Source organism: Triturus cristatus, chromosome 5_2 (assembly GCF_964204655.1).
Source record: "Triturus cristatus chromosome 5_2, aTriCri1.1, whole genome shotgun sequence".
NCBI lineage: Eukaryota > Metazoa > Chordata > Amphibia > Caudata > Salamandridae > Triturus > Triturus cristatus.
This window is the reverse complement of record NC_140588.1, coordinates 23,410,733-23,424,141: the sequence shown is the minus strand read 5'-3', so window position 1 is coordinate 23,424,141 and position 13,409 is coordinate 23,410,733. Positions and strand designations below refer to the sequence as shown.

The 13,409-nt window shown below is 44.8% G+C and overlaps 1 protein-coding gene across 1 annotated transcript in view; it reads left to right on the top strand.

Annotated features, from left to right (window-relative positions):
- LOC146822606 (tubulin polymerization-promoting protein-like) overlaps nt 1–9,120 on the top strand; it is a 576,554-nt gene extending 567,434 nt beyond the window's left edge. The window contains exon 3 of the mRNA XM_085606777.1: nt 8,923–9,120. Within this exon, the coding sequence (XP_085462903.1) occupies nt 8,923–9,120 (198 nt within the window). The remainder of the gene's footprint in view (nt 1–8,922) is intronic.
- Nucleotides 9,121–13,409: the final 4,289 nt, after the last annotated feature.

Below are 13,409 nucleotides of genomic sequence, written 5' to 3'. Positions count from 1 at the left end.
CCCACTCCTCAGGAACACCATTTTCAGACTTTGGCCCCCCACAAAGAAAGGCATCGCCAGACTTATGTACATAATGCCTTCATCGAAATGTTGCATCAGACTCACAGTTCCACGAATGTCACCGATTGCTGGGTATGTGGCCTCCTCCCTTCAGTAATGCATAAACATGATTTGTTTATATCAAGCCGTTGTCACATCTAGGGAGCTGTGAGGCTTGGTTTAGATTGTTGTCTATGATATATGAGCATTATACTGTAGATGCGCATAGATTCTCGGCGAAAGATTATGAATTAATCCTGGCCTACATAGAGAGGCATCAGGGATTCACTCCCAATACAGAAGGCACTGATGGCACTTTAGATCCAACAGCCTGCATGAATGTGTACATGGACCATGAGAATGATACTTGGTTAAGGGATGAGATATTAGATTTTGTATCCTTCAATTTCACCGAGTACTTTAGATATTTTCAGGAACGCAATGTCTCCGAAGACAAGATTATACCTGTCCCTGTATTAAATACGTCATCCTCTTTTTGTGTCCAGGGTTCCGGCCACTTGTTCGTAGGATTTAGCAGATGTAATTACACTTATCGATTGCGGACTTTTAGTAGTCCTCCCATTCTGACTCCCCCGAACATATATTTTGTATGTGGGGAGAATGCTTACACCTGGCTCCCCAGGGGATGGTCGGGCAGGTGTTATCTGTCCTTCCTCTATCCTCCTGTGTATATTGCCCCTTCAGATTACCATAAATCTCATTCATTGAATAAAAGAAGTCTGTTATCCCGATCCATTAATAATGATGTCACTGACCAAACAGATACCCCGGCCCAACATTTCGTAGACATTATGAAAGGGGTCCTACCTATATGGGGCCCTATCCTCACTAGTAAGGAGATCAGAAGGCTGTCCAGGGTGGTGGAGGGAGTAGTCAATACCACGGCCGGGATATTGACTAATATCACTGTTGAGCTTCAGGCGACCCGGCTTGTGACCCTTCAAAATCGTCTTGTTTTAGACGTCATACTGGCTGACCGCGGAGGACCATGCCGGGTGATCGGGAGTTCCTGTTGCATATATATACCTGACTCCGCCCCTTCGGTTCATTTAGCCATTCAGAAACTCCACCGACTGGCATCAGAAATCCATACCGAGACTGGTACCTGGTCCCTGTCAACTTGGTTCTGGGACCTTCTGACCACCTGGGGGTGGAAACTATTCATGGTTCTGTTGGGTATTGTGGGTTTCCTATTTACCTGCTGCATTTGTATCCAGTGCGGCCCTGCCTTTTGTTCCTATTGTGCCACCCAATTTCGCTCTGCACTACATAAATCCCCACCTACCCAAGCTCATGCCCAGATGACCCAGAAAGAAATTCATGATCTAATGCAGATAGATGAGGGTATCTTTGAGGATTAGTCATACTTGTTTTTATGTTATTTTAGCTACACTATGCTAAAAGGGCTGTTCTGTAGGATCCAAATTTTAGATTATGATTAGCACAGTGTAACTAAAACTAACTTATTCGACTCAGCCCTGTAAGACGGCCCTTTTTGCATCCATTTAGTAAATACGGCGGAAAGGGCCGAAAACAGAACCGCGGCCATCTTGGCCCTCAGCTCTCTCATCTTAAAAGAGCTACAATCACGTGGTTCCCTGAACCCATATTTTCCTCGTTCAGCAGACACTAGTTTTAGAAGACAGGCTGAATTGTATTTACGACCGAGAAGCAAGGTCACATCTGCCAAAAGGGAGTACCAAGCAAATTCCTTCTGTACCTGGGACGAGAAGGGAGTCACCCGGTCGACCTTCTATTCTTAAAGATAGTAGCCCTTTTTGTATCATTGAAACTAGATATAGGATGAGCTCATTAGGAGCGCTTAGACTGGCTGGTACTTTTCCACTTATAAGGCTTTGTATGTTGCGCTGTAATGTATAAAAGTATGAGTTTGACAAGGAGCCAGCAGTCTTCCTCGGCACACCCCATGGGTGAGGATCGACGAGGCTCCTCTATGTAGAGTTTCCTGTTTGGCCAATAAACGCTTGAACCTTCTACGTTGCCAACTGCTCGTTATTTGACTTACATTGCGGGCCACCGGTAAGTGTGGCCCTTGGGACGAAAACTTGGATACAACACTTACTACGTACAAATCTCATCACTATCTTCATCCACGAGCGACAGGGCTATCTACATATCCACAGCATCACTAATCTAATGTGTACATCGCAAGGCTGCTTTCTATTATAAAAATTGAGCATCCCAATAGATTGGTAGAGGAGGTACTTCCACTGACACTGAGGGTCCTTGCATACTGAGAAATCACCACACAGCAACCTGACATCTCGTCAGGGGTTTCAAGTTCCTGACCAAGACGGGGTCATTCACTCTATCCCATCAGGTAATGGGGCTGGATCGTGTCTTGGGGGGATTCTTGGCTCTACACCTACAGACACTCTAGGTACACTTAAAGTAGATTTCTCATAGTAGCATTGATTGCCTTGTTTATATGCCTGCATATATACAATTGTTTAACACCATGGTAGAACTATATCTACTATTCATGCTTTTGGTGCTTCTAATAACGTTTATCTGCTTCTGTCTACTACTCATTGCAGCACACATATTTTATGCAAGAATAATATTGGTTCAATTAATATTATTGATAACGTCCTGCTGTGTATTCTCTGTATTTTTCTCTGAGAATAAGTGAGCACGAGTGACTGAGCGAAAGGTTCTGTACTGTTTTCATGATTCCTGAAGAATCAGGGTTGTCATGTTCAGTGGTTGCCAGAAACCAGTTGCTCTCTGGTAGGTTAGGAGGGCTTACAGTGGCACTGTGAACTAGCTGGTCTATAGGCCAACATATCCTGCAGGGTGTCTGGAATCAGTCTTGACACCAAGCCCTTAGTTTATGTTGTCTGTGCAATGCACAGGTCCTAAGGATTGGTAGGAACTACACAACAGCAGAGGGATGGTGCTCTCATTTTTTGACAGCAAAGCTTACTGTGCTTGGTGGACATATGAAGAGGGCACATATGGTTTCATGGACTTTGTAGTTTGTTAAAGTTCCTTATTAAATACATGGTTGGCTGCTGTTTAAAAGCAAGTTTAGAAGAAGCATAATCTGAGCCGCTGGTCCTGACATAGAAACTCATTTAAGGTCCTAGTTGACTGGACCGACTTTCCAGGCTTCATCATAGCTGGGGGTTGGAAATTAGTTATTTACTGAAACATACATTTGACGTGTGGGTGTGTGAGTTTGACTGTAGTTAGCAAAATTCAAATTGCTTTAATTAATTCCGGAAAAGGGTCTCTCAACGTTTCTATTAATTCAAAATAAAGGGAATGCAAATCACTCCCATTAAAGATTGATGTGTATTTCTCCACTACTTCAGTGTCCTAGAAAGATAAGAATGCTTATCCAGTAGAAACAGAGTCTGCAACGCTGCCATTACATCTCGTTCCTATTACAACGCGATGCCCTTACATCGCAAGTCATTAGATCGACTTGTTGAAGGGGGCGCTCTAACCTAAGGAATAGTATAATTTACTATTCCAACACCTTCCCTACTGTTAATAGGCTTGAGTTGGAATTCCTAAGTCCAGCGCGCCCCCTACAGCAAGTCGATTTAATGACTTGCAATGTAAAGGTATCGCGTTCTAACAACGAGGTCGTTGTAACAACCGCGTTTTAATAGAACACTATGTTATAGTATGCGAGGTAACATTCTATATTCCTTATCCAGGCATAGTTTTATCATTTACATTCTGCTACTGGTCTTTTTTTGGGTTAATCATAGCTTTCAGAAACTGAACAACATGTGCAAGCTCTGCAATGCTGGCCTTTTTTTATTTCTTCTATGTAGTTTACCTAAAACATTGTGGTACGCAACAATTAACTTTTTTTGGTCTGGTCCAGAGACAGCATTGTGTGCTTTGCAGCCTCATGAAATAAAAATATTGATACATACAGGATTCGTCCTTATTTAAATGCAAGCAAGGGTTTTGGGCTAGTCCTCTTCATCAATTAATCTTTAAAATAAAGTAATAACATAAAATTACTTAATCTTTAAATAAAGCACAGGGCAATAGGTCATTATACTTCATCCATTGGCTCTGTTGTACTGTGAGTGACAGTATTCCATCTGATTACACGTCTACTTCTTCCTTAAAGAAGCGCACTTCAGAACCAGGGCTAGTGGTCTGATATTCTACTTTGCCAATGTTTTTTTTTTCTTTCCTTACTCTATCCCTTTATTTCTATTGCGGGTTTAGAGTATGCATTTAGGTTATAGAAAGTCAAAGCCAATAGCATATTTTCCTGTAATGTGCATTAAAACTGAAGAAGGGTTTCACTAACCTTTATACCTCACCTCCCTGCTAGCAGGCACCCATATTGTTCTATTAAAATTATATGTAATGCTTAGTTTTTTAAAATATTTTTATTGCAAGCCTATGGCCATCATATTAAGAAGACATGTTTTCTTCCTTTTGTCTTATTTGTATTCCAATTATTTGTAATAAAACCTTTTTTAAAAACTGTAAGCATTGCTCCAGCTTGCAAAGTCTGACATTGCAATGCATATTTACAAAGAAGTGAAGGAGCGCAACATTAGCCTTCTTAGCTTAACGTTGAGCTCCGCCACTTCTGAATTGCAGGGCTGCACCATATTTTCAACAACCCTGCGTTTTCCTCTGCCTGGTACTAATTGCAGCTGCCTAGCGCCAACACAGGCACCCTTGCACAATAGTGCCCCTTCCTGCACATAACCACTTCTAAATGGCGATTTGTAACTTCTATGTGTGCTACTTTATGTAGCAAACATAGAAGGTGCAACTCGTAATTTTAAAAAGATTGTGTGCAGGAATGGACACCTTCCTGTACATAAACCATTATGCATGGCGTTTTGCTGTTTCTATGTGTGCTGCACAATGCAGCACACATAAAAACAGCAAACACTAGGACAAATAAAGCATTTCTCCTTGTTGCGCCCTGGTAAGATCAAATTTCCCCTGGTCTTAATTTTGGCACTGCCCCATATTTACTTCACTCTAGTAAGTATGGAGCAACGTCAAAATCAATGGGTTTTGCCACAGAACACCCACCACAACACCCATTTCCCACCCCTTTCACCCTAAGTATAACGTGAAAGGGTGCCTTATTTACAAGGCAGCATTAAGCCACATGAAGGACCAGATGTACGACCGGTCGCAAACAGGAGATCAGCCTGTTTGCAACTTCAAAAAAGGGTCCTGGCATGTACGCTATTTTGTGAGTCACTGACTCGCAAAATAGCGTTTGCAACTCTCACTATTAGGAAGGGGCGTCATTTCCTAATAACGAGTCTCAATACAAAGTACTTTGTTTTGTGACGGCATTTGCGGCCACAAAACAGTTGCAGTTTACCACCAGTTTACCACCTACTTCAACTCGCAAATGGGAAGGGGTCCCCAGGGAACCCCATACCCTTTGTGATGGTGTGCAAAAATGTTTTTTAAGAGCAGGCAGTGGTCCCAGGGACCACTGTCTTCCCTTAAAAAATGAAACTGAAAAGTTTAATTTTGTCTTTTCAAATGCATCCCGTTACATTAAAAAAAAAAACAGCTTTATTGAAAAAGCAGTCACAGACATAGTGATCTGCTGACCCCAGCAGGCCACCATCCCTGTGAGTGCTGGCCATTCCTAATGGGGTCGCATATTGCACATGCCTCATGAATATCAATGAGGCATGCAATTTGCGACCCCATTAGGAATAGCAAACAGTGTCTGAGACACTGTTGCAAATTGCATTTTGCGAGTCGCAAAGCGACGCAATTTGCAAATCACAAAATGTGAGGGTCGTATCATCTGGCCCCAAGTGGCTGAATGTTGCCTTGTAAATAAGGCAAAGCCCAACCGCCACTACAACGTAAAAAAAAGTGATGATCTGGTGGCCATAGGGGCCTGTGAATATGCGCCTTTGTCTTTGTCAATGCTTGTTGTCTATGTTGGATGCTGCTTTTATTATAGTCCTTATGTTTCCTAGGCCAATGCTAACATGGAGTCCTAGCGTCTACGCCTAGAGCCTGCTGGGGCATATTTACAAGGGTTGTGTGATGGAACCACACATGGGTTTACCATGCATGCATGTTTCACGCAGTCTCAACAATGCAAGTCTTAACCACGAATATGCCTTTACCACGCATACCTGTAAAAAGAATTATGCATTTTCAAGGCATGTATAGTAAAGACATATCCGTGGGTAATACCTGAAAGGTAAGTCTTAACCCCCGACCCCTGCCCTGAGTCCTAAAACTACCCCATCCCTCCTGAACCAACCCCCTCGCCCTAGAAACTTTCCTGCCCCAGTCCTAAAAACTACCCCGCCCTCCCCTAAGCCCTAAAAACTACTCCAGCCCCCATCACTAAAAACTACCCTGCCCTCCCCTAATCCCTAAAAACTACCTGAACCTTAAAAACTACCCTGCCACTAAGGCCTAAAAAGTTTTATGATCCCTGCCCCCCACCCTGAGCCCTAAAAGGCCTCCCCATGCCCCTGCCCTGACACCTAAAACTACCCCCTCCCTCCTGAAAAAACAACCCCCTCCCTTAGCCCTGAAAATGAACTCCCAGCCCTTTAAACTACCCCCTGCCCTGAAAACTACCACAACCCCTCTGGTCCTGAAAACTACCCAGACCCACCATCCCTGAAAACTACCCAGACCCACCATCCCAGAAAACTACCCCAACCTCCCCAACCCTGAAAACTACCCAGAACCACCCCAACCCTGAAAACTACCCTGAACCACTCCAGCCCTGAAAACTACCCCAAACCCCCCAGCCCTATAAACTAACCCGAACCCTCTGCCCTGAAAACTACCCCCAAACCCCCAGCCCTGATAACTACCCTGACCCCCTCAAAACCATATAAACTACCGGCCCAAACCCGACCCCAGCCCACTTACCTCACCACTTTGCGTCCTCTCCCCATCCTTCCAGCTGCTTGGCTGCTTCCTGCTTCCACCAGCCAGCAGCTAGACCGCACACTGCCTTAACCACGTATATACATGGTTAAGGCATATGCGTGGTTAAGACAAGTGCTTGGTAGCGTTGCGTAGTCAGAACACACATGGCTGAGGCAATGGTGTTCTGACTGTTTCCCATTTACAAGTCCCTATTGCCACCAGAATGTCACTTTTTTAGACGTTGTGGTGGCGATACGCAATTCGCCTTATGTAAAAAGCAGCATTAAGCCACTTAACATGGCTTAACACTGCCTTGTAAATAAGATACCCTTTCACGCTATACTTACCTTGAAAGGGGTGGGCAATGGGTGTTGCGGTGGGCGTTCCACCGCAACATCCATTAATTTTGACGCTGCACCTCGTTTTTTCTGTTTTTATGTGTGCTGCATTGTGCAGCGCACATAAAAACAGCAAAACACCATGCATGATTGTATATGTACTGGAAGGTGTCCTTTCCTGCACACAGGGCCGGACTGGCTACCGGGCGTTTTGGTTTGCCGCCAAGGTGGGGGCTGATTTCGTTGATGGGGACCTGCATGTGTTTAAAACTAAGGGTGGGCGGAATTTGCGAAATTGACTTTCGCAAATTATCGCGAAATTGCACAAAATCTCCGCGAGCATGCAAAACTTTCGCGAAGATGCGGAGATTGCTTTTTCCACCCGTTCGCGATGTGTTTTTGCGTGCCCGCGGGAAATATATCTCCAACTTGCCCATGCGGTCGCTAATGGGCACGGCCATCTTGCTCGCGATGCTTATTTCCTGTTCGCGATCGCAATGACATGTTCGCGATTGCAAACTCTCGTGGGATAGCGCGACCGGCTAGCAACAATCCAACATCTTGTGGCGCGCGCGAACGGATAGGAAAACTCGTCGGTGAACGCAGGGAACCGGTAAGTCACGATCGCGCACGTGAGAATGCATTTTTAAAGCGCAAACAAGAAAAAAACTTCAGTTTCGCGACTAGGTTGCGAAAGTTTTGACATTCTCGCGCTCTCCGCGGAACGCAAAAATGTCAAAATCTCGCAAATTCCGCAAACGGAACGAAATTTACTGCCCAGGTCTACTTAAAACCACTAGTTTTGCTTTGTTTATTTAGAAGCACACGCAGGTCCCCATCAACAAAATCAGCCTCCACCGCAGTGAAATCAACCCCCAGCTTGGCAGCACACCAAAACGGCCGGTAGTCAGTCTGGCCCTGCCTGCACATAAACAATCATTTTTATAATTGACCTGTTGCAACTTGTAGGTGTGCTACACAAAGCAGCGCACAAAGAAGTTACAAATCGCCATTTAAGATTGTTTATGTGCCAGAAGGGACATCTTCCTGTACATAAACAATAATTCCCCACAACGCAGGCACCCTTGCACTACTGTGCAAGTGCATTGGCTCTTGGCAGCTGAAATTAGCACCAGTGTAGGGGGAAACGCAGGGTTGCACCGTATTGTTGTAAATACAGTGCAGCCATGCGTTTCAGAAGTGGTGGAGCACGGTGTTAAGCCAGAAAGGCTAACGCCGCGCTCCATCACTACTTTTTAAATATGCCCCTGCTGCGTTTTGAAAATCTGGTTACCCTTTCAATGTGGTATCTGGCTTAGTGTGCAAGGAAAGCTTGTTCTCTCTACGGGAATGCATGTTCTCTCTGTTTTACTGCGGTTTTTAAATTGTTTTCAGTACACAACACCCAACTGCTATTGCCAATTGTAGTATTGTAAATTTGTCAGAATTTTGGGAGGGGATTTAAGTAGTCAGATTATTATGTGAAAATCTAAATTCCCTTCAGAAACAAATACACTAAGAAATAGTAACTTGGTCAATTAATTCCATTGTTTTGATAGTTCTTAGAACAATACCGAATGTTTCTATTTAATATTTATATAAATCTGATAAAAAATATTTTTTCTCTGTTAAACAGAAAGCAGTTTCATCTCCTACTGTGACCCGGCTTACTGATGTCTCAAGATTTACGGGCTCCCACAAGGAGAGGTTTGATCCTTCAGGAAGAGGGCTTGGCAAAGCTGGACGGGAAGACCTGGTGGACCAATCTGGCTATGTTCCAGGATATAAGCATGCCGGCACATATAGCCAAAAAGTCCAAGGACTGTTCAAGTAGAAAGGTTGCGATGGAGGCGGGCAGGGAAAGATTGACTTAACATCCGTCAGAGTGATGCAGACTTAACCCAAATGTATTTAGACTGTTGTGGATGCTTACATTGCCAACGAGAAGTGTTTTCCAAAAATGGAACTGCACTATTTCAACAGCTTTAAAAATGTCTACAATGCTCCCATGGGGACATCAACACCATCACATTCCTATTGCATATATAAATTGGCAAAAAATAAAGACGTTTAGGCATCTGGCAAGAAATCTTGTGGAGGTGCAATGCTTTCATTCTTGAAAAAGCAGCCATACTTGCTTCTTCTGTTTTGAGTGACCTGCTTGTAAGAAAAGAACATCTCTTCGGTTCTAGACTTGTGTGTGAGTTACCTTATTCTGCTAACAAATCATTGCCCTTGTTATGACCTGGATTTCAGCATAGAAAATTATTGTCAAAAGGATGATCACAATTACGGAATACTAAGAGGAAAGGTATAAAACTAATATATATAATTAAGGGTAACTCATACTTGTTGGTTTAAGTTGTAGAAAGACACACCTTTTGGAGAAAAAAAAAGTCAGCTGGCAAGTGTACGTGGACGAGCCAACTGCTAAAACGAAGAGAGTTGCTGTTAATTTTCACCTTAGCATCGGCGTCTTTAAGAAAGTGGTGCCGCCAGTTTCACTTTCATCTTTAGGGTGCCAAGACCTTGTCTGCCTGTTTGCTGCTAAATCATCCCACCATTCAAAGAAATGTGGAGTAATTGGGCCGCTTTTTGTGATGGAGATTAAAATTTGAAGAAAGCCCAACTCAGGTCACTGGTGTAGGAGAGTAGGATCTGTTTCTTATGGTTGCACCCACTTTTTGCTGATGTATCACTCTTTTCGACTTAGATTGACTGGGACCCTGCTATCCAGGACCCCAGTCTAGCTGCTTTCTCCTCTAAATTGATTGCAGGTACTTTAGGTACACTCCAGATTGGATTCTGGGGTACCCTTATAAGTCCCTAATATATAGTATACTATGTACCCAAGGCATAGGTACCCCAGAGGCCTCTCAGGGGCTACAGCATGTATTGTGCCACCCCTGGGAGACCATTCAAACTGATACCATAGGTCTGCTACTGCAGCCTGTGTAAGGTGGTGCATGCGCCCTTTACTTAGCTATAGGTTCACTATATCTATTTTAAATCACTGCACATATAAACCTATCAGTCACCCCTATGGCAGGCCTCATCAATCCTGAAGGCAGGGTGCTGGGTTTTATGTGAGAGGGTGCATCTGCATGAGCAGAGCCCCTATGCAGCCTTCGGAACCTATTTTACGGGGATGTTTGTGATGCAGCCAACCATATATATTTAAGTGCATTATAACCTCGCAGTAAATGCTAACTTTAAAAAGGCTGCTTAGAAACATGTTGTGTTTGTTGTCAAACACCTTGGAATCATACCTCCACACCAGAACTGGTGTGGGAGGTATGATTCCTCCCTTCTACAACCACTACTGTGGGTCACCAGGCTACCCGGTACCAGCTTTCTCGACCTGGGCATCACAAAATGGATGCTGCCAGCCACAGACATGTGTCTGCCCTCTTGCTGCTGAGCCAAGCTCGAGCAGGGGAAGGCCTGACAATAGGTTTCCTGTCACAGGGAGGTGTAACCACCTCCCAGACAGGATTTAGTGTTTTGGGGCTGGGTGGGTGCACTCTGAGAGTGCCAGAAAGTCTGCACTGGGGGCACATTTGGTGTCCCTGTGCACAGTTCAGCTCAAACCGGTTGCAGGAGCCATTTTCTCCTGCTCTGGCGTGAAACTGGACAAAGGACATGGGTGTAGCCACCCCTCTGTCCTGACCCTCCCCTAGGTGGGTCCCCAGAGTTTGTCACACCCCTTCCGTGGGTCTAAAGTAGGAACCCTGACTACAGGACTTTAGATTTTACCTGGACTAAACTCTGCTACAGAAACCAAGTACTTCGATGATCTACACTACGCTGGATGACTGAAGAATCTCCCTTGGAGTAAAGGAGTTACTTCCCTACAAGGCAGGCACCTTTAACACATATGACCGGTTTGCATCTCCCGAGCTCCTGAGGACTCCAAAGATTTCTGCAACACAGGAGGTGGAATCCCGAGGTCTCTGAGGTTGATCTGCGCTCTCAGCAATTCTGAGCCCAGTATCCCACGGTGGGACCGTGCAACTGGAACCCCTGTGCACCGCGTACTTTTGCAGCAGCATATGTTTTTCGGCAATTCCTGAGTCTGTGCTTTGGGCTACCTGTAGTCCTGACCCCGAATAGTATTTCCACTGAAGATTTCCGGCCTACACTCCGCGAGTTCCGTGGGCTGGTATTTTGTAATTCAGTTCGAGGTCCCTTCGCGATCCCTGGTCCGTTGGCCTGTGGGTCCCTGTGAAGGTAACTTTGACTTTCTGTGGGTTTTCCTGGTTGCTCCAGATGTGCCCTGACTCTCCATAGCTCGGAGAGTCCCCAGGACCTTGCTGGTACTCACCAAAGCTGATTTCCTCTGCCTGCTTGGTTTGCAGTTGCCAAGGCTTGTTGGTGTTCGACCTGGACACTGCCCCCCCAGCACTCGACATCCTTCATGGGAAAGCTCACCTCCGGACTTTGGTTGTTGCAGACATCTCCTGGTTCCTGTGGCTGCAGAGTCAAGCATTGCATCATCTCACCTGAAGCACCCGACATCGGTGGGCATTCGTCTATTGTGCCCCTGGTCGCCCTGAAGTGACCCAGACTCTGTCGCCTCTTCTTTCAGGTGCATCTCACCTCAGATCCAGGCTTGGATTCCAACGGACACTTTTCTTCTTCCCGGTAGCAGCACTTTTCCGCATTACGCCATTGAAAACGAGAAAGGTTTCCAACATCACTTGACCCCTATGCACCCGGCTCCTCTGGGATAGGTAACACAGTATCTCAGTACTCTCAAGGGTGCTGGCCTTAGAACCTTCTATGTTTGAAAGGGTTTGCTTAAAGTCCTCTCTGAAGTATCCTTAATCTTCAAAATTCCAACGTGATTTTCCCATAAGATTGTACGGAGCTCGCGCCTGTGTTGACACACTGCACCCGTCCTCCGTGGGTCCCCTGTGTCACTACTTTGGGTGGTTCCTGGGGGTCCCAGTGATTCTATGTGCTCTAGGCACTGTGTCTAGTTAAGTTGTGCTTGTTATACCACTTTCTTAGTATATAGTTTGATCTCCACCTGAAGCCCGCTGCGTATTGTGCTACTCTAGTGATTTAATATTGTGTGCTTTGTGCTCTAATCTCATAAAGAGGTTAGTAGAGAGTGTTTAGTAATAAATACATATATTTTATATATCTCTTGTGTGGTTCTCCTATCATTTGAACACTCAGGAGGTTCTGATCTGGTAAAACAAGCTGCTTTATATTCCTTCGAGACTTAGCCTGAAGGCTGCTCTCCATAGCTACCACTAGGATAGCTTTCAATAAAGGTTGTCTTTAACCTAATCATCAATAAGGGTTGTTTGGACTGGTACAAGATGTCCACTTCTATTAGTGGTCAGCATATACCAGACCAGCTTCTCACATTGGTGTGCAGCAGTTGGGATTCAAGCTTGCTATTGTTTTACCAGATAAATCTCATTGAGTGATTAACTGAAAACCAATAAAAGGTATTAGGTACATATAAATCAAGACTAGAATAAGTAAGTTCACCTGAACTTAGAGTTGGATAGCCAAGGGTCTAGCGCACCTTTTCTCCAGCTCAAAAAAGTTTAGCTCCCACTAGGTTAGGTAGGTGCCTACACCACATAACTCTAGTATGTCTTCTAGGTCAGAAGCCAGTGGCTCCTTGCCAACTAAGTATGACCATCTCTCATTTCAGGAATTGATAAATAAGTGCACATCTGGGAAACTGAAGACAGGGAGACATGCAAGCACCCAACGTCTCATAGAGACTTTGCTTTTAGATGACCTCAGAAAGACCCCAGGGTCTGATGAGGCAGGCAAGTTGGGTGGGACAGCAGATGAGGACAGACCAGGAAGTGAAAACTTCTATGACCTGGACTCAAATGCTGACCGAAGGATCAAGATGATTTTACCCTGAACAATCCAATTTTCCTTCAGGTGGGGGAGAAGGCCCCAGTGGCCCTCTCTTTACTCCACCAGGGAGAGTTAACAGTGTACCTAGAAGATCAAGATCTCCATATCAGGAATCTAATCATTCTGGCTCTTCTGTAGGGACATCTGCTTCTCATAAAAGGGACTCCTCTTATGAGAAGAAGTGTCAGTTACTTGAGTATGAGAGGACCAAACTCAGAATCAAGAGGAAAC